Here is an 18,996-nt window from a genome sequence, read left to right on the forward strand (position 1 = left end):
TCCTCTTGCAATATTACTATATTCCTTGAGGACTTTTTTAAAAAACATATTACAATGATGTTGAAATGGGCTTTTAAAATATGTGTTCTAGCCGTGCCTGGATAGCTCGGTTGGCTGGAGCATCATGCTGAAGCACAGAGGTCATCAGTGTGAGTCCCGGTCAGGAACAGATCAGTGTTCCTGTCATCTCTGTCTCTCTCTCCTTTCCTCTCTCTCTAAAATCAATAAAATAAGTTATTTTAATTAGAATTCAGTAGTGAAGATCATACTGTCTGGCTAAAGATAATAGCTCTTAAAGTGTGTCAATGCAAGAGTCATTCTTTTTCAAATTTTAACTTTCCTTGCAATAAAATAAACATTAAAAAATAATAACTATGTGTTCTATCTAGCATTTATATTCTACATAATTAGTAGTTTATGTTGAATAGCTTAGGACAGGGGTTGGCAAACTATGCGCCACCTACCTGTTTTGTAAATAAGTTTGAGTGGAACATAGCCACACCTCCTTTTTTTTACCTTTGTGTGTGGCCACTTGTTCTACAATGGCAGAGTTGAGTAGCTGCAAAGAAAACCTTATGGCTAGCAAAGCCCAAATTGGTTATTACTATCTGGACCTTTAAGAAAAAGGTTTAGGAAATTAAGAGTATTTGCTTACATGAATCTCAAGAAAACATTATTTCCCACTTAAGAATCTTCTTAGCATCAGTTGTATCAAATAGTCCTTAATCATTGAGGGCCCATTTAGTATTTAGCTAAGCATGGCCCATTCACAAAATTGTATTGAATAATATTAAAAAGAAGGAACCAATGAATGTTGACAAGTTTTTAAAACTGTGTTGATATCTCTGAAATTAGATTTACAATATGTAAAAGTAGCAAAGAAGTGTAGAAAGAATATTGAGTCAAAAAGCAGGACTGGAATGCAGGTTCTAATTCTGCCGTAGTCTGTCTGATTTAGGCATTAGATACCTACCACATTTAGTCAAGGGTCTTTACTTGTAAAATGCAGGAATTGAACTAAATTCTCTCAGAGTTCTAGATTTTTATAATAATGCCCTTTTTATATACCTTTTGATGTCATTAAAAGCTTTTTCCTCATCTATTGACCCTTAAACTAAATATAGAATATTATGTTGTTAACAGTAGTTCATACAAAAGACGAATACCTTTAGTACACGAAATAGAAATATTTAACCAAATTTGACATTTTGTTAATGGTATTTTTATTTTAGGTCATCTCAGTTCTTCTTCCATATATCCCATATGCAGTGCTCCTTATTTATTGGTAACTTCATGCTCAGATGATAAAGTAAGATTCTGGAGGTGCAGAGTAACAGATGGAGAATCTACCACATCAACTGATGGAAAAATGGATCTTGTATACATTTGGGAGGAATGGCCATTACTTATTGAAGATGGACTTCAGAGCAATAGTAGTATAACTGTACCTGGTAGGCCTGTGGAGGTTAGCTGTGCACACACTAATCGCTTAGCAGTAGCATATAAGCAGCCTGCATCTAATAGATCTTCCCAGGATTTTGTGATGCATGTAAGTATTTTTGAATGTGAATCTACAGGAGGTTCAGGTTGGGTCCTTGAACAGACAATTTATTTAGATGAGTTAAACACAGTGTTGGATTCTGGCATTAGTATTGATAGCAATTTAGTGGCTTATAATAAACAAGAGGTATATTTATCCAGTAAAGAGAGTATAACATCAAACATAAAGCATTTAGTTCACCTAGATTGGATGTCTAGAGAAGATGGATCTCATATCTTGACTGTCGGAATTGGATCAAAACTTTTTATGTATGGACCCCTGGCTGGCAAGGTACAAGAACAGACTGGTAAGGAAAACTTGGCATTTCCTCTCTGGGAGAGTACTAAAGTTGTGCCTCTTTCTAAATTTGTACTGTTACGAAGTGTGGATTTGGTTTCTTCCGTAGAAGGCTTCCCACCTTTTCCTGTTTCTTTATCATGGGTCCGGGATGGCATCCTGGTGGTAGGAATGGATTGTGAGATGCACGTCTATTCCCAGTGGCAGCCATCTTCTAAGCAAGAACCTGTTATAACAGATTCATGCAACGGGAACACTCCATCGGTAATAAGTTTAATAAAACAGAGTAACTCATCAAGTTCTGGATTACATCCTCCAAAGAAACCTCTGACTCGATCCATGACCAGTCTTGCACAGAAAATCTGTGGAAAGAAAACTGCATTTGATCCTTTTGTGGACATGGAAGATTCAGGTCTCTTTGAAGCAGCTCATGTTCTTTCCCCGACTTTACCTCAGTACCATCCGTTGCAGCTTTTGGAACTCATGGATCTTGGCAAAGTTCGAAGAGCAAAGGCCATCTTGTCACATCTTGTCAAGTGCATTGCAGGAGAAGTTGTGGCTCTGAATGAAGTTGAATGCAATCATGAGCGCCGCCTTCGGTCTCTCACCATCAGTGCCAGTGGCAGCACCACCAGAGACCCGCAGGCATTCAACAAGGGTGAAAATACAGATTACACAGAAATAGATTCTGTGCCCCCACTTCCTTTATATGCCTTACTTGCGGCAGATGATGATAGCTATTACTCATCTTTGGAGAAATCTAGTAATCAGAGTACCTTAAATAACTCAAATCAGTTATCAAAAGAAAGTTATGATGAGCTTTTTCAGACCTCAACTTTAATAACAGATAGTACTGTTTTAGAGACTGATGAAGAAAATGCAAAGCCCAGAGTTATTGACCTTTCACAGTACAGTCCAGTTTACTTTGGTCCTGAGCATGCTCAGGTTCTTTCTGGCCACTTACTTCATTCTAGTTTACCAGGACTCAGCAGGATGGAGCAGATGTCTTTGATGGCCTTAGCAGATACAATTGCAACTACCAGCACTGATATTGGAGAAAGCAGAGACAGAAGCCAAGGTAAAACTAAGTTGGGTACAGGATCAGAGAAAAAACCAATGATATTTTAACTTATTTTCATAGAAAATCTATAATGATTTTTATAAAAGTGATGCTTATGAAGGGTTTTCATCATAATTGCTGATACACATTAGTTTTAACTTAAATCATAGTATTCTGAAATAGAATTTGAAATAGAAATTATACAAAAATTCATTGTGCCAGTCATTGTAAATTTTTACCTAATTGCTTAATGATATTAAAGATTCACCTGAATCTTTGAGGTTAGCAAAAATTACACTTATTAAACAATTACTTTAGATACCTAATAATGTGCTTTATGCTTTATTTTTCTCATGTTTTCATTACTAGTACTTGGTTTTTATAATATTGAGGTTTCTTATAAAAATTAGCATTAATATATACTCCTACTTAGAATAACAAAAATAAGCATAATAAAATTAGCTCTTTTCCTTGCCTAGAGAACAGATTTTCTTCTTAATCTTCTGAGTTATGAACAAACTTAATGTAGAATTTCCTTCAAGTCTCAAATAACAAGTCTAACCAGGTCGCCAGATAGAGATCAGTAGTCTGCTATACCTTTGAATTGTACTTGAAACAAAAATATGGGGTAAATTTAAGAAAATAATAATTAAAATTTAATTAAAAAGTTGGTCATGAATTGTGACACTTTTACTTTAAGAAGTGTTACTTGTAGATATAATTTTTGATGTAACTATATTATAGGCCTTTTATGTTTTTAATTGTTCAAGTAAATATCGGGCCTTCCCACAGTGTAGCTATTTCTTTCAGTGTTAGCAGGAGATTATTGGGATGGGCATGTGACTTGAATCAGTATGGAAACTTCTATAACATATACCACAAAGAAAGTTAAACTATTTTAAAATTTAGTCACATTAATTGAAGAAAGATTCAGACAGAGGAGGTCCAATTACAAAAATATCACAGACCCTGAGTCGATTTATTCTCTATTATTTTTCAAAATATTTAACAACTACTTTTTGTAATGTATAGGTATAGAGAAAAAAGAAATATTAGAAATATTTAGACCAATAACTTTTTCAGTTTCAGAATGTTTGTCTCTGTTTGTTGCTGTGTCATACATAACACTACTTGCCGGAATTAGCATTTACTTGTGTTTTGCTGATGAAATATTGTTCTACAAATAAAAATGACTAAGTACCTTCTTCTTTTTTTATAGGTGGAGAAACTCTTGATGAATGTGGATTAAAATTTCTTTTGGCTGTTCGACTTCATACTTTTCTTACAACTTCTCTCCCAGCTTATCGAGCTCAACTTCTTCACCAAGGTAATTTTGGTAGTAATATTTTAAAAGGATATAAGGCTAGAAGAGAAGAAGAAAGGTTTAAGAATTTTTAAGTTTGCTTTAGCTCAGATATGGTAATGATGACAAATTTAACACATTCTAAGTTTTCTTAATTTATTTTTAGAAATGTTCACTTGTACTTAAAAAGATAGTGGAATATTTTGGGTAGATGGAAGGAGTTAATGAATAAAGAAATATGTAGCAATTGGTCAATTGGATATTCTGTGTTATTTTTCAAGAGCATCATACATTAAATCCCAGTTAGTGTCACTTTATTCTCTTTAATTTTTTTTTTCCACAGAGACAGAGAGAGAGAGTCAGAGAGAGGGACAGATAGGGATAGACACACAGGAAGGGAGAAAGATGAGAAGCATCAATTCTTCGTCGCAGCTCCTTAGTTGTTCATTGATTGCTTTCTCATATGTGCTTTGACCAAGGGGCTACAGCAGAGCAAGTGACCCCTTGCTCAAGCCAGCTACCTTGGGCTTCAAACCAGTGACCTTTGGGCTCAAGCCAGCAACCATAGGGGTCGTGTCTATGATCCCACGCTGAAACCAGCAACCCCTCACCCAAGCTGGTGGGCCTGTGCTAAAGCCAGCAACCTTGGAGTTTCAAACCTGGGTCTTCCGCGTCCCAGTTCGATGCTCTATCCACTGTGCCACCCACTGCCTGGTCAAGCTATTCTCTTTAATTTTCTTTTTTCTCTCTTTTGACATTTATCTAAATTCAAATCTTTCTTCAAAATTTGAATAACATTTTTGTTACAGAAAATGACACATATTCAATTTTTAATTTTTACATAAAATGAGTACTCCCAAAACTACTGTTAACATTAATATGTATTTTAGATATAGTTTAATAACATTTCACTTACTGTTAGATACTGTTAATCAGGACATTTAAAGTAACAGAAATACTTAAGTTTCAGGTAACTTAAATAAAACAGTATATTTAATGGCTCATTGCCCTGGAAGTACAAGAGTAGAGCTTGCTTCCAGCAGTATTGGTTCTACAGGTTTATTATTATTATTATTTTTTTTTTCATATTTTTCTGAAGTTAGAAACCTGGAGGCAGTCAGACAGACTCCCGCATGTGCCCAACTGGGATCTACCCGGCACGCCCACCAGGGGGCGATGCTCTGCCCATCTGGGCGTCACCCTGTTGCAACCAGAGCCATTCTAGCGCCAGAGGCAGAGGCCACAGAGCCATCCTCAGTGCCCGGGCCATCTTTGCTCTAATGGAGCCTTGGCTGCGGGAGGGGAAGAGAGAGACGGAGAGGAAGGAGAGGGGGAGGGGTGGAGAAGCAGATGGGTGCTTCTCCTGTGTGCCCTGGCCGGGGATCAAACCCGGGACTCCGTATTGTTCTGAATGCTTTAACAATATTATTTCTTTTCAATCCTCACAACAATATAATAAGGTAGGTTCTGTGATTATTCACACTTTGTAAATGAGAAAATTGATGAAACAAGAGACTAAGAAACTTGTCCAAAGTTACATAGTTAGGGATGGAGCTGGAATTTAATATATACATTCTAATTCTAGAATCTTCAGGGTTTTTTTAAATATAAAATAAAGTTTGTTATCTGTAATATATAAGGGGCTCATAAAAATATGAAAGATCAGTATCCTTTTATGGGCAGATAAATGGCCAATATAAATGACAAAAAAAATTACAAAGAGTAAGAAATGCTAGGATAAATTCTGTGTTTTACTAATTAAGGAAACTGAATTAAAAATAATAAGGTGACAATTTACTATCAAAAGTAAAAGAAAAAAATCCAATGTAAGGTTAATAATGGGTAAACAGGTACTTGAACATTGTTTATAGTACTGAAAACTGAGTAACCTTTCTAAAAAGCAAAATGGGAATATTTCTGTTAATCCCACTTTACGGATGAAAAGAAAGGTTTTTAAAAAAAACTCCTTTTTTTGGAGACAGGAGGGGAAAGAAATGACAAGTATCAACTCAGGCTTGTGTATCACTTTAGTTCATTGCTTTTCATATGTGCCTTGACCTGGGGCTGTAGCTGAGCCAGTGACCCCTTGCTCAATCCAGCCACCTTGGTCTTCAAGCCAGTGACCTTTGGACTAAGTCAACCACCATGGGATCATGTCGATGATCCCACGCTCAAGTTGGCAAGCCTGCACTCAAGTGGGATGAGCCCATACTCAAGCTGGCAACCTCAGGGTTTCAAACCTGGGACCTCAGTGTCCCAGGTTGATGCTCTATCCACTGAACTGCCACTGGTCAGGCTAAAACTACTTTTTATATCTGTACTACTTATTTTTAAAAATCTAGATATGACTCAAATGTCCCAAATAGAGAGAATAAGTTATTGTGAAAACAATGATATTTTAATGTGGTAGAATATTGAATTGCTAATAAAAATAAATTTATGAACAATGTATAATAATAGAAAAGAAAAAGCAAATTAAAATAGTATGAAAAAATTTTGATATGAATCATTATAGTCTTAAGTTCTCACCAAGCTATTAAATCTAGTTGGTGCTTTTTTTTTTTTTAATTCATAGAACTAAATCTTCAGTACAAATGTTGGCCAAAGGAAGATGAGAATTAGCTTTAAAGAAGAGTCATACCATTATAGAATAATACCTTGTTTCTCGTTTTCTAAGAAAAAGTCATGCGTAATAGCTAGAGAACAAAACTACCCAGCACAGTGGCATTTGCCATAGCATTTTTTAAATCTTTTTAAGAATATACATTTTAATTATAGAAAATATATGCTCATTGTAAAAAATATTGAAGTGAAAGAAATTTTTAGAGAAGCAAGCAAATAACCCATATTTCCTCCAGCCCTAAACAGTTAATTGTAACTTTCTGAGTCTCATAAAGTTTAGACATTTTTATTGCAAATATGGAGCAAACATTTCTGATAATCATTAATTTTTATATTTCTTCAGGCCTGTCTACTAGTCATTTTGCCTGGGCATTTCATTCAGTAGCAGAAGAAGAACTGCTGAACACGTTGCCAACAATGCAGAAAGACAATCCCACTTGGTCCGAACTGAGAGCCATGGGTGTGGGATGGTGGGTTCGGAATACCCGCGTCTTACGGAAATGCGTAGAAAAGGTAAGTACGTATGTTATGTTAGTGCCAAAAATACGTATTTAGGATGTTTCTTTCAGTGACATTTCATATTTTCTCTCCTTTTATCCTTTTAATTTGAGGCAGTAAAATCATTTTAAATAGTCTTTATATTAGAAAATATGTTACTATATTTTAAACTTTATATTCTAATTCTTAAATTGCTAGTTGATGCATTTATTTAATATTATATGTCTGAATTTTACAAAATAATGTGTGTACATGTTTAGAAAAAATAAAATGGTACAGAAGAGCTTGTAATGAAAAATAAAGTCCTATTCTCACCTCTCTGTCTCCTTGGAGACCACCACTATAAATTATCCTACTCAAAAAAACTAGGGGATATCTCAGAATGAATATGAAGCGATAAAACATCCCCTAATTTTTGTGAGCAGTATATTTTTGTAATTGTTAAATATACATATTTGGAATATACAGGTGCATGCATTTATATACATATTTTTAAATGTTATTGAAAATTTATACAGATAATGTGTGCTAGTTTTATATATGAGGAAAACTATGTATTTGTTCACTTAAAAATGGTTTCTATGAAATTTTGACCTATATTTTCTAATTACAGGTAGCCAAGGCATCCTTTTATAGAAAGAACGACCCTTTAGATGCTGCCATTTTTTACCTTGCAATGAAAAAGAAAGCTGTGATTTGGGGATTATATAGGTAGGTGAGAAAACTGTACTTCAAAATGAAAAGTTTTTCAAAAGATGTAAATGTATGAAGTAAAGATTTGTTTTTCTGGTTAGTGTGATTCATGTAGATTCTTTGTTATTTTGGGGTTTTTTGTTTTGTTTTGTTTTGTTTTTTGTATTCTTCTGAATCTGGAAATGGGGAGAGACAGTCAGACAGACTCCCGCATGCGCCCGACCGGGATCCACCTGGCACGCCCACCAGGGTGCGATGCTCTGCCCACCAGGGGACGATGCTCTGCCCCTCCGGGGCGTCGCTCTGTTGCGACCAGAGCCACTCTAACGCCTGGGGCAGAGGCCAAGGAGCCATCCCCAGTGCCCAGGCCATCTTTGCTCCAATTGAGCCTCGCTGCGGGAGGGGAAGAGAGAGACAGAGAGGAAGGAGAGGGGGAGGGGTGGAGAAGCAGATGGGCGCTTTTCCTGTGTGCCCTGGCCAGGAATCGAACCCGGGACTTCTGCACGCCAGGCCGACGCTCTACCACTGAGCCAACCAGCCAGGGCCGTTATTTTTGTATTTAAGGAGAGATTTCATAGGGAAGAAGCCCAGGTGTTATCCAGAACAGAAGATTTTGATGAGGCTATTTTATCAATAGTTTGTTCTTAGGTTTTATCAGTCCAGAAAAGATTTTGTGGGTTTTTTTGCTTATTTTTAAGAATTTCTTGTGACACTCCTACAGAACAAAGAACTAAACCAGATATTTGCATCTGGAGCGTGGAAGATACATTGGTGGAGTCTGGAACAGGCATCTACCCTGTGCCCTATAAAAGCTCATGCGCCAAGCTGTCCTCCTAAACTGCCCTCTGCCCGTGGGCCCAGATCCCATAATTGAACTTGAGTCATTTAGGACTTTTTCTTTCTCGTTTGTCCTCAGCAAGACTTGGTGAACTTGATTACCATTTGTTTTGGGTTTTGTTCCAGATAAATCCATATGAACAGCAGCCTTTGGAGAAAAATCATGGTACTAGCCAGTTTTACAAGAGACTGGATCTCTTAGGATTCTTTTCAATCAGTACAGATTCTTTAGAGTTTGATCATCAAAGTGTTATCCTTAGGTTCCAGTGGAGGTTAAGGTGATTAATGAGATGTAAATGGTGAAGTCACACAGGAGTTAATATAAATTATACATTTCACGTGGATTCAAAAATAATTTCTCATAGTGCTGCTAATGCAATTTTTATAGGTTTTTGAAAGATTTTTTTTTTTTTTTAATGAGAGCAGGGAAGGCAGAGAGATAGAATCCCACATGCGTCCTGTCTGAATCCACCTGGCAAGGCCCCAATAGAGCTATACTCTGCCCATCTCTGTTGCTCTGCAGCCAAGCTATTTTTAGCACCTATGGTAGAGGCCATGGAGCTATCTTGGCGGGGGGCAACTCACTCCAGCCAGTCGACCCATGGATATGGGAAGGGGGGGGAGAGAGAGAGAGTAGGAGAGAGAGAGAAGGGAGGAGGAGGGTTGAAGGAGTAGATGGTCATTTCTCCTGTGTGCCCTGACCAGGATTTGAACCCAGGACATCCACATGCCAGGCTGATGCTCTTCTACTCACTGAGCCAACTTGCCAGGGCTTTGAAAGAATTTTTTAAATAATCTCAGATATACATGAGAAACTAAATGTATATCATAAATATTCTTTGCTCAGAAAAGAAGATATGTAGTAACTTTTGAACTGTCAAATGTTTCCTTCGAGTCTTACAAACTTTTAAGTGGCTGACTTCATAAAATAGTTTCTGATATAGGGCCCTGGCCGGTTGGCTCAGCGGTAGAGCGTCGGCCTAGCGTGCGGAGGACCCGGGTTCGATTCCCGGCCATGGCACACAGGAGAAGCGCCCATTTGCTTCTCCACCCCTCCGCCGCGCTTTCCTCTCTGTCTCTCTCTTCCCCTCCCGCAGCCAAGGCTCCATTGGAGCAAAGATGGCCCGGGCGCTGGGCATGGCTCTGTGGCCGCTGCCTCAGGCGCTAGAGTGGCTCTGGTCGCAACATGGCGACGCCCAGGATGGGCAGAGCATCGCCCCCTGGTGGGCAGAGCGTCGCCCCTGGTGGGCGTGCCGGGTGGATCCCGGTCGGGCGCATGCGGGAGTCTGTCTGACTGTCTCTCCCTGTTTCCAGCTTCAGAAAGAAAAAAAAGAAAAAAAAAAAAATAGTTTCTGATATAGAAACATTATCTTTCAAATTTTTCATACTGTTTTCTTTCTTATAGATCCCAAAAAGATACCAAGATGACACAGTTTTTTGGACACAATTTTGAAGAGGAGAGGTGGCGTAAAGCAGCTTTAAAGAATGCATTTTCTTTGTTAGGCAAACAGAGATTTGAACATTCTGCAGCATTTTTTCTTTTAGCTGGTTGCCTGAGAGATGCAGTTGAGGTAATGAACGAAACCTTTTTAAAAATACACTGTCATCCTCTTATTCAGGGCTTAAATTATCATTTTTTAATTTTAACTTAAATCTGGTGGAAATAACACAAGACTAAAATAATTGATAAAATTTAATAATGACTTAAAATTTTGTCATATACCTTGAATGATACTATTTACACAGAATTAAGATTAACCAGGTCTTGTTGGTTGCTAGAGATAGGTAATTTATTTGACTCTAAAGTATTTAAGGACAGTATTTTAAAAACTTTGTCCTGCCTGACCTGTGATGGCACAGTGGATAACGCGTCGACCTGGAAATGCTGAGGTCGCCGGTTCGAAACCCTGGGCTTGCCTGGTCAAGGCACATATGGGAGTTGATGCTTCCAGCTCCTCCCCCCTTCTCTCTCTCTGTCTCTCTCTCTCCCTCTCTCTCTCCTCTCTAAAAATGAATAAAGAAAAAAAAAAAGTTTGTCCTATCAATTTAAACATATATTTGGATCTATATTTATTTTGCTCTGTCTTGGTTAATAAACGTTAGCAAATTTTAACAGATTATTTCTCAGTGAACCTTAAAAAATTATGAGCTTTTAAGATACAACATGTCTATCTTAAATTGCCCTTTTGCTCAGAGTTTTATACAAGCAAACAACTTTTTAAATTTGGAAACGCTATTCTGCTAAAGTGGATGGGAAGAGTAAAACTTCCAAGAATAAAACAAATATGTCATTTGAATTGATGCTATTAATAATGATTCAGTATATCCTCATTAGGCCAGTTCTTTTTGCAAACATATTTTGTACTGGCAGGTAGATTTATAAGTTATTAACATAAATGCTATCAAGTAGACGTGCTAAAAGCAAGCAGTATGTTTTGGCTTTTTTAAATCATCCTTGTTGACTATTTTCTAATAGTAGTAAAACATTGTGTTCATCTAGTTATTAGTGAGTCCGTTGAATTTATCTTAAATAAAAGCTACCTTGACCAGGTAGCTCAGTTAGAGCATTGCCCTGATATGTCAAAGTTGCGGGTTTGATCTTCCATCAGGGCACATACAAGAAGCAACCAATGAATGCACTGCTAAGTGGAACAACAAATCAATGTCTCTTTCTCTCAAATCAACAGATAAAAAAAATTTTAAAAAGGAAGATATTCCTGCTTACTTGTAAACATTTCTTTTTCTTTTTGAAGGTATGTCTTGAGAAACTGAACGACATTCAGTTGGCTCTTGTAATAGCAAGACTCTATGAGTCTGAATTTGATAAATCTGCAACATATAAGACTATTTTACGTAAAAAAATTTTGGGAATTGTTTCTCCTGTCAGTGAACTCGATACATTGAATATCAGTATGCATTATGATCCTTTTCTTCGGAGTATGGCCTATTGGATTTTGGAAGATTATAGTAGTGCTTTGGAAACATTAATAAAGCAACCTATCAGAGAGGATGATGGTAAGCTGCGTTTTTAAGATGTTAATGAGTTTTATTAGTATTTGCTGGGTACAGACACACTGTTGGGTAGTAAGGATAATACAAAGTAAGTGAAGATATGGTCTAAAACTTTATGGTTTTGTTAGGGACACAGAGTAATGACACTTTTGTTTTATTTTGTTTTCCAGAAAAATAAGATTTTTGAAAATCAAGGATTTTGGATTTTCTGTTTTTATAAAATCAATATATTTAACATAAATATATAAACATTTGAATATAAATGTTTTGAAGAAAATACTGGTATAAATTCAGTTTATTGTAGGTGGAAGCACATTAATCAGTTTTTACAATATTTAGGTTTTGTGTGTGTGTGTTTGTGACAGACAGAGAGAGACAGAGAGAGGGACAGACAGACTGGAAGGAAGAGAGATAAGAAGCATCAATTCTTTGTTGCGGCAACTTAGTTTCTTATTGATTGCTTTCTCATATGTGCCTTGACTAGGGGGCTACAGCAGACCGAGTGACCCCTTGCTCAAGCCAGCAACCTTGAGCTCAAGGTGGTGAGCCTTACTCAAACCAGATGAGCCCACGATCAAACTGGTGGCCTCGGGGTTTCTAACCTGGGTCCTTCACATCCCAGTCCAACACTTTATCCACTGCACCACCGCCTGGTCAGGCAGTTTTACAATTTTTGTAGTAAAAAATGTATTTGTTGGCCCTGGCCGGTTGGCTCAGTGGTAGAGCATCGGCCTGGCATGCAGAAGTCCCGGGTTCGATTCCCAGCCAGGGCACACAGGAGAGGCGCCCATCTGCTTCTCCACCCCTCCCCCTTTCCTTCCTCTCTGTCTCTCTCTTCCCCTCCAACAACCGAGGCTCCATTGGAGCAAAGGTGGCCCAGGCGCTGGGGATGGCTCCATGGCCTCTGCCTCAGGCGCTAGAGTGGCTCTGGTCGCAACAGAGCGACGCCCCAGATGGGCAGAGCATCACCCCATGGTGGGCGTGCCGGGTGGATCCCGGTCAGGCGCATGCGGGAGTCTGTCTGACTACCTCCCCGTTTCCAGCTTCAGGGGAAAAAAAATGTATTTGTTAAAAAGAAAGTTGATATATGTGGTGTGATTAAAAATCACTTAATTAAATTCTTGACTTGAGCATGAGATGCTAAGGTAGAGAACTTTTTTAATGTTCTCTTTTGAGTCTACTTCTGTTTTTTGTTTTAGAAATTCATTCTGTTAAAGCTTTTCTAGAGGTTAGTATAAAATGGAATTTTTTATATAACTTTATATATAAAATAATGGGATATGCTTTTCAAATATTTTTCCATAGGTAGAACCAAATTGCCTGATAGCTAGTATAGTAGGTGTCATATCATTTGGAGTACTAATTGGAATAGGTTCTACTTTGTAGCTTTTGGTATAACCTCATTTATTTATTTATTTATTTATTTTTTAGTTTGTTTATATATATATTTTTTTAATAAATTTTTATTAATGTTAATGGGATGACATTAAAAAATCAGGGTACATATATTCAAAGAAAACATGTCTAGGTTATTTTGTCATCAAATTATGTTGCAAACCCCTCGCCCAAAGTCAGATTGTCCTCCGTCACCCTCTATCTAGTTCTCTGTGCCCCTCCCCCTCCCCCTAACTCTCTCCCTCCCTCCCTCCCATGTCCTCCCTCCCCCCCACCCTTGGTAACCACCACACTCTTGTCCATGTCTCTTAGTCTCATTTTTATGTTCCACCAATGTATGGAATCATGTAGTTCTTGTTTTTTTCTGATTTGCTTATTTCACTCCTTATAATGTTATCAAGATCCCACCATTTTGCTGTAAATGATCTGATGTCATCATTTCTTATGGCTGAGTAGTATTCCATAGTGTATATGTGCCACATCTTCTTTATCCAGTCTTCTATTGAAGGGCTTTTTGGTTGTTTCCATGTCTTGGCCACTGTGAACAGTGCTGCAATGAACATGGGGCTACATGTGTCTTCACGTATCAATGTTTCTGAGGTTTTGGGGTATATACCCAGTAGAGGGATTGCTGGGTCATAAGGTAGTTCTATTTGCAGTTTTTTGAGGAACCACCATACTTTCCTCCATAATGGTTGTACTACTTTACAGTCCCACCAACAGTGAATGAGGGTTCCTTTTTCTCCACAGCCTCTCCAACATTTGCTATTACCCGTCTTGTTGATAATAGCTAATCTAACAGGAGTGAGGTGGTATCTCATTGTAGTTTTGATTTGCATTTCTCTAATAACTAATGAAGCTGAGCATCTTTTCATATATCTGTTGGCCATTTGTATCTCTTCCTGGGAGAAGTGTCTATTCATGTCCTCTTCCCATTTTTTTATTGGATTGTTTGTTTGTTTGTTGTTGAGTTTTATGAGTTCTTTGTAAATTTTGGATATTAGGCCCTTATCTGAGCTGTTGTTTGAAAATATCAGTTCCCATATAGTTGGCTGTCTGTTTATTTTGATATCAGTTTCTCTTGCTGAGCAAAAACTTTTAATTCTGATGTAGTCCCATTCATTTATCTTTGCCTTCACTTCTCTTGCCATTGGAGTCAAGTTCATAAAATGTTCTTTAAAACCCAGGTCCATGATTTTAGTACCTATGTCTTCTTCTATGTACTTTATTGTTTCAGGTCTTATATTTAGGTCTTTGATCCATTTTGAATTAATTTTAGTACACGGGGACAGGCTGTAGTCGAGTTTCATTCTTTTTGCATGTGGCTTTCTAGTTTTCCCAACACCATTTGTTGAAGAGGCTTTCTTTTCTCCATTGTGTTTTTGGCCCCTTTATCAAAGATTATTTGACCATATATATGTGGTTTTATTTCTGGGCTTTCTATTCTGTTCCATTGGTCTGAGTGTCTATTTTTTTGCCAATACCATGCTGTTTTGATTATCGTGGCCCTAATATATAGTTTAAAGTCAGGTATTGTAATGCCCCCAGCTTCATTCTTTTTCCTTAGGATTGTTTTGGCTATTCGGGGTTTTTTATACTTCCATATAAATCTGATGATTTTTTGTTCCATTTCCTTAAAAAATCTCATAGGGATTTTGATGGGAATTGCATTAAATTTGTATATTGCTTTGGGTAATATGGCCATTTTGATTATATTTATTCTTCCTATCCAAGAACAAGGAATATTTTTCCATCTCATTGTATCTTTTTCGATTTCCCTTAACAATGCTTTGTAATTTTCATTATATAGGTCCTTTACGTTCTTTGTTATGTTTATTCCTAGGTATTTTATTTTTTTTGTTGCAATCGTGAAGGGGATTATTTTTTTGAGTTCGTTTTCTAATATTTCATTGTTGGCATATAGAAAGGCTATGGACTTTTGTATGTTAATTTTGTATCCTGCGACCTTACTGTATTGGTTTATTGTTTCTAATAATCTTTTTGTGGAGTCCTTCGGGTTTTCGATGTATAGGATCATATCATCAGCAAAAAGTGATAGCTTTACTTCTTCTTTTCCGATATGGATGCCTTTTATTTCTTTGTCTTGTCTGATTGCTCTGGCCAGAACTTCTAGCACCACGTTGAATAAGAGTGGAGAGAGTGGACAACCCTGTCTTGTTCCTGATTTAAGGTACAAAGTCCTCAGTTTTATGCCGTTTAATAGGATGTTGGCTGATGGTTTATCATATATGGCCTTTATCATGTTGAGATATTTTCCTTCTATACCCATTTTGTTGAGAGTCTTAAACATAAAATTGTGTTGTATTTTATCAAAAGCCTTTTCTGCATCTATTGATAAGATCATGTGGTTTTTGTTCTTTGTTTTGTTGATATGGTGTATTACGTTAACCGTTTTGCGTATGTTGAACCATCCTTGAGATTCTGGGATGAATCCCACTTGATCATGATGTATTATTTTTTTAATATGTTGTTGTATTCGGTTTGCCAGTATTTTGTTTAGTATTTTAGCATCTGTATTCATTAGAGATATTGGTCTATAGTTTTCTTTCTTTGTGCCATCCTTGCCAGGTTTTGGTATGAGGGTTATGTTGGCCTCATAAAATGTGTTTGGAAGTATTGCTTCTTCTTCAATTTTTTGGAAGACTTTGAGTAGAATAGGAACCAAGTCTTCTTTGAATGTTTGATAGAATTCACTAGTATAACCGTCTGGGCCTGGACTTTTATTTTTGGGGAGATTTTTAATACTTTTTTCTATTTCCTCCCTGCTGATTGGTCTGTTTAGGCTTTCTGCTTCTTCATGACTCAGTCTAGGAAGGTTGTATTGTTCTAGGAATTTATCCATTTCTTCTAGATTGTTGTATTTGGTGGCATATAATTTTTCATAGTATTCTACAATAATTCTTTGTATTTCTATGATGTCTGTGGTGATCTCTCCTCTTTCATTTTGGATTTTATTTATTTGAGTCCTGTGTCTTTTTTCCTTGGTGAGTCTTGCCAAGGGTTTGTCAATTTTGTTGATCTTTTCAAAGAACCAGCTCCTTGTTTTATTGATTTTTTCTATAGTTTTTCTGTTCTCTATTTCATTTATTTCTGCTCTGATTTTTATTATCTCCTTTCTTCGGCTGGTTTTGGGTTGTCTTTGTTCTTCTTTTTCTAGTTCCTTAAGGTGTGAAGTTAAGTGGTTTACTTCGGCTCTCTCTTGTTTGTTCATATAGGCCTGAAGTGATATGAACTTTCCTCTTATTACTGCTTTTGCTGCATCCCAGAGATTCTGATATGTCGTATTTTCATTTTCATTTGTCTGTATATATCTTTTGATTTCTGCGCTTATTTCTTCTTTGACCCATTCATTTTTTAGAAGTATGTTGTTTAGTTTCCACATTTTTGTGGGTTTTTCCCCCTCTTTTTTGCAGTTGAATTCTAGTTTCAAGGCTTTATGATCAGAAAATATGCTTGGTACAATTTCAGTTTTTCTAAATTTGCTGATATTGTCTTTGTGGCCCAACATATGGTCAATTCTTGAGAATGTTCTATGTACACTAGAGAAAAATGTATACTCTGTCGCTTTGGGATGAAGTGTCCTGTAGATGTCTATCATATCCAGGTGTTCTAGTATTTCGTTTAAGGCCACTATATCTTTATTGATTCTCTGTTTGGATGACCGATCTAGAGCCGTCAGCGGTGTATTGAGGTCTCCAAGTATGATTGTATTTTTGTCAGTTTTTGTTTTAAGGTCAATAAGTAGCTGTCTTATATATTTTGGTGCTCCTTGGTTTGGTGCATATATATTAAGGATTGTTATGTCTTCTTGATTCAACTTCCCCTTAATCATTATGAAATGACCATTTTTGTCTCTGAGTACTTTTTCTGTCTTGTAGTCAGCATTACTAGATATGAGTATTGCTACGCCTGCTTTTTTTTGGGTGTTGTTTGCTTGGAGTATTGTTTTCCAGCCTTTCACTTTGAATTTGTTTTTATCCTTGTTGCTTAGATGTGTTTCTTGTAGGCAGCATATAGTTGGATTTTCTTTTTTAATCCATTCTGCTACTCTGTGTCTTTTTATTGGTAAGTTTAATCCATTTACATTTAGTGTAATTATTGACACTTGTGGGTTCCCTACTGCCATTTTATAAATTGCTTTCTGTTAGTTTTGTATCTAGTTTGATTCTTCTCTTTTGTTTTTCTATCATTTGTTTTTGTTTGTTTGTGTTCCATACTTCTTTCCTCTGTTGTTACCTTTTTTAAGTCAAGTGTTTTTGTGGTGGTTTTTTTAAGGGTGGTTACCATTAAGTAATGAAAAGGGTACCTACCATATTCATTGTAGTACCCTATCTTATAAGTATTTCTGCACTTCATCGTCCTTTGCTACTGTTAATCTCCATCCTCTCCCCCCTTTTTTTCCTTTGTTGTCACAGTTTAAGTTTGGTTTTATTGTGTTCTTGGTGGAGCTGTTACTTGTGGTGTTGTTTTCTTTTGTTCTTTGAATCTGGTTGGAAAACCCCCTTTAGTATTTCCTGGAATGGGGGCTTTCTGTTGATAAATTCTCTCATCTTTTCTGTATTTGTGAATGTTTTTATATCTCCTTCATACTTGAAGGATAGCTTTGATGGGTATAGTATTCTTGGCTGAAAGTTCCTCTCTTTCAGGGCTTTAAATATTGGGGTCCACTCTCTTCTAGCTTGTAGAGTTTCTGCTGAGAAATCTGATGATAATCTAATAGGCCTTCCTTTATATGTTGTACTCTTCTTTTCCCTGGCTGCCTTGAGAATTTTTTCTTTGTCATTGGTTTGTGTCATCTTTATTATGATGTGCCTTGGAGTGGGTTTGTTGGGGTTAAGAAAACTTGGTGTTCTGTTTGCTTCTTGAATTTGAGGCTTTAGTTCCTTCCACAGGCTTGGGAAGTTCTCGTCTATTATTTGTTTGAGTATATTCTCCATTTCATTTTCTTTCTCTTCTCCCTCTGATATACCTATTATTCTTATGTTATTCTTTCTGATGGAGTCAGACAATTCCTGTAGGGCTTTCTCGTTTTTTATTATTTTTGAGTCTCTTTCTTCTTCTCTCTGTTGTGCCTCAAGTTGTTTGTCTTCTATTTCACTAATCCTATCTTCAATCTGGGCTGTTCTGTTAGCTAAGCTTGTTACCTCATTTTTCAGCTCGTGAATTGAGTTTTTCATTTCTGTTTGATTTGTTTTTATAGTTTCAATTTCCTTGGTAATATATTCTTTGTGTTCATTGAGTTGTTTTCTGATCTCCCTATATTGCCTTTCTGTGTTTTCTTGTATATCTCTGAGTATTTTTAAGATTTCTATTTTAAATTCTCTGTCATTTAGCTCCAAGGCTTCCAATATGTTAAGTCTTTTCTCCATAGATTTTTCCACATCTATTTGTGTTACCTCTCTTTCTTTTGTATCCATAATATTCGATTTCCTCTTTCTTATCGGCATCTGAGGGTGGTCTTATTGATAGCACTAATTAGAATTAATAAAGAGTAAAAAGAAATTAAAAAAAAAAGGGTAAAACAACCCACAAAAAAAAACAGTAATAATTTATTATTTCCCCCTTTTTTTTTCTCTTCTCTTTCCCTCCTCTCCCCTCCTCAGGGAAATATCGTGCCTATAATGGAGGGCCTGATTTGGGGTGAAGAGTTCAAGGGGCAAAAAAAAGGGAGTAGGGACCTACTAAATGCAAAAAAAAAAAAAAAAGGAAGAAAATCTT

At 36.7% G+C, this 18,996-nt stretch overlaps 1 protein-coding gene across 1 annotated transcript in view; it reads left to right on the top strand.

Moving 5' to 3' along the window:
- The window catches only part of DMXL1 (Dmx like 1), a 157,501-nt gene that overhangs the window by 59,300 nt on the left and 79,205 nt on the right, over positions 1 to 18,996 (top strand). Inside the window, 6 exon segments of the mRNA XM_066274147.1 lie at positions 1,233 to 2,915; positions 4,117 to 4,224; positions 7,166 to 7,335; positions 7,934 to 8,031; positions 10,256 to 10,421; positions 11,604 to 11,865. Of these exon segments, the coding sequence (XP_066130244.1) occupies positions 1,233 to 2,915; positions 4,117 to 4,224; positions 7,166 to 7,335; positions 7,934 to 8,031; positions 10,256 to 10,421; positions 11,604 to 11,865 (2,487 nt within the window).

Source organism: Saccopteryx bilineata, chromosome 4 (assembly GCF_036850765.1).
Source record: "Saccopteryx bilineata isolate mSacBil1 chromosome 4, mSacBil1_pri_phased_curated, whole genome shotgun sequence".
Lineage (NCBI taxonomy): Eukaryota > Metazoa > Chordata > Mammalia > Chiroptera > Emballonuridae > Saccopteryx > Saccopteryx bilineata.